Genomic DNA, 2,729 nt, shown 5'->3' with positions numbered 1-2,729 from the left:
CAAAATACGGGCTATATTTCTAGTAAATATTGAACTTGCTTAAATCAATCTCAATTGTTCATCTATATGTTTCTTGATAATAATTACTACAATATAATCAAAAGTAATGTTAGATTCACAAAAAAATATTACATAAAATTGTTAAAAAAATAACGTGGTAAATAATTTAATTGGTGTCATTAATATGAATATAGGGATTCATTGTTATTTAGCAAATAAAAGTGAAATGCTTGACATTTTATAACTATTTTGAGAACTAATATTTTTATATTCATGTAATATTCCTAAAATGAAAGCTGTATTTAAAACATGCGAAAACAGATACTTTATCCATGGATGAAAACTTTATTTATGTTCCAAGGACTACATGGAATGAATTTATATACATTGAATTATATTGAAGAGTGAAAAATGATTTCGATTTAAAAAAAAACAAGGATAAAATGATTACAAAATATGTACAACAGGACAAAGTTGCACAACTGGCCTCCTGATGCTTATTGTTTTCCAGAAGAGGATCCAGTTTCAGCCATTCAAATATTTTGGGGTTCACGAATTATCCTGAAGCCTAACGTAATCACTGTAGAATCGAGGTCCGGTTTCTTCACGAGGAGAGTAATCTGGATGAGAATTGTATGCGTAACCACCATGGCTAGATATATCAAGACCTGCAACTTCCTCATCAACTGATATTCTCAGTAGCTTCAGCTTTTCAAGTGCATAGAAAAGGGGTCCCATTGTCACACTAACCCAGCCTACCACTACTACAAGTTCAACCACTTGAGCTCCAAGCAAGCTCCAACCTCCACCAAGGAACAGTCCATAAGGCCTTACGATTCCACGGACACCTGAATCATAAGCCTGAACTATAAATTCCTCTTTTGCGAAAAGGCCTGTAAATACCAAACCCCAAGCTCCGCATCCACCATGCAATTGTGCTGCCTCTAGAGGATCATCATACTGTAGTTTTAGAGCCACTATGTTTAGCCCAATTAACACCCAAGCTGCGACAAAACCACACACAATAGCCGCCCATGGCTCAACCACAGCACAACCTGATGTTATTGCAACAAACCCACCAAGCACCCCATTGCAAACATCCAAAGCATCCCAGTGTCCAATAAGTAGTCTCCGTCCGAAAAGAGTTACAATTCCTGCTGTTGAACCAGCAAGTGTGGTTGTAACAGCAGTCCGCCCAACTGAGGTCCAATGGCCTTGGTCCGTCGTGTCAGGGTAAGCTACCAATATTGTAGTGAAGGAGCCCGGATTGAACCCAAACCATCCAAACCATAACAAGAATGTCCCAAGAACCACCAAGGTTGCGTTGTGACCCTTTATTGGCACAGGCTTACCAAACGCATCAAAGCGACCAACCCTCGGCCCCTCTATTGCAGCGCCCCATAGCCCAGCAATAGCACCCACCAAATGAACAACTCCACTCCCGGCAAAATCAATAGCACCTGAACTAAATAGCAAAGAACTCGAACTTGGACTTAGCCAACCACTAGATGACCAAACCCAATGAGCAACAATAGGATAAACAAACCCAGTAAGAAAAAAAGAGAAAATAAGATAAGCACCAAACTGAGTACGCTCAGCTATAGAGCCGCTAGTAATTCCAGCAACTGCAATAGCAAAAGCCCATTGATAAAGAAAAAAATTATAATCATAAGAAGAGCTGGGAATGTCTTTAAGAGCAAAAAATCGTGTGCCAATAAATGGATTTGAATTTGAGCCATCACCAAAAGCAAAGGCGAACCCGAAGAGGTAGTATGAAAGGCTTCCCACTGCAGCATCTACCACGTTCGTGAGCATAATGTTCATGGCATTCTTGGCTCGGACAGAACCAGCACATAACATTGCGAAACCAAGCTGCATGACGAATACCAGGTAGGCCGAGAATAGAAGGTAGATGGTGTTAATTGAATCAGTAACACTGGCTACCCATAAGGCATCCATTACAGCGAGAAGGGAGAGGCTTGTAGCAAGGCGACTTTGGAGACAAATGAGTCGATGATATTATAGACAGATTCCAGTAATGGTCCCTTCAGTACGATAGATACCATCTAATAACTCTTCCGGAATATTATAGCCCACTTACATGTGCATTTTGGAGTATACCTGTTTTATATAAGTGATTTACATTAAGCGTGGATGATAGGCATCCTCTACTAATGTGGATATACTGGAGTAATTTTATCAATGCTACCTGCAACTTGCCAAGCAAAGTTTGTTACATAATGTAATTAGCCAAATGTCGCGTGTAATAGCAGCACCTAAACAGGCAAGTGTCTCCCCCAAATACGTAATAAATCAATAAGTTAAACACTGTTTATTGTTGGGAGACTCGTTGTTTCTCTTCCACCGGGAAGAAGAAAATTTACCATGCCAAACTTAAACATGGTACCCTGTAATTTACGAAACGTATCACTTTCAGAATATAGATGAAAGATTCCAAGTTCTAGGTTCAAGGGATAGATGACGTAAAACGGATCCTCCAACCTATCCAGGTTTAGAGTAGCTCTGGGTGGTTCTTATTTGTTATCTTATAATGTCACTGTTGGAGTCTCCATAGCCACAAAGCTTATTAATCAAATACCAACCAATCTAGTATATCATCAGTGCATGCATATTGATAACTCCTGGTGGCGAGGTTGCTCCTTCGATGGCGTCCTGGATCCTTCTCCGCTGTGGTGGTGTAGCTGTGGTTAGGTTCCTACAAAACAACA

The 2,729-nt window shown here is 39.9% G+C and overlaps 1 protein-coding gene across 1 annotated transcript; it reads right to left on the bottom strand.

Annotated features, from left to right (window-relative positions):
* Positions 1-373: 373 nt before the first annotated feature.
* Positions 374-2,253, bottom strand: LOC141667198 (ammonium transporter 1 member 3-like). The gene has a single exon (XM_074473594.1). The coding sequence runs from the start codon at positions 1,957-1,959 to the stop codon at positions 550-552; it is 1,410 nt and encodes a 469-aa protein (XP_074329695.1). The 5' UTR covers positions 1,960-2,253; the 3' UTR covers positions 374-549.
* Positions 2,254-2,729: the final 476 nt, after the last annotated feature.

The sequence above is a fragment of the Apium graveolens genome, chromosome 6 (assembly GCF_009905375.1).
Source record: "Apium graveolens cultivar Ventura chromosome 6, ASM990537v1, whole genome shotgun sequence".
In the NCBI taxonomy this organism is placed as follows: domain Eukaryota; kingdom Viridiplantae; phylum Streptophyta; class Magnoliopsida; order Apiales; family Apiaceae; genus Apium; species Apium graveolens.
This window is presented reverse-complemented; position numbering and strand designations above follow the sequence as displayed.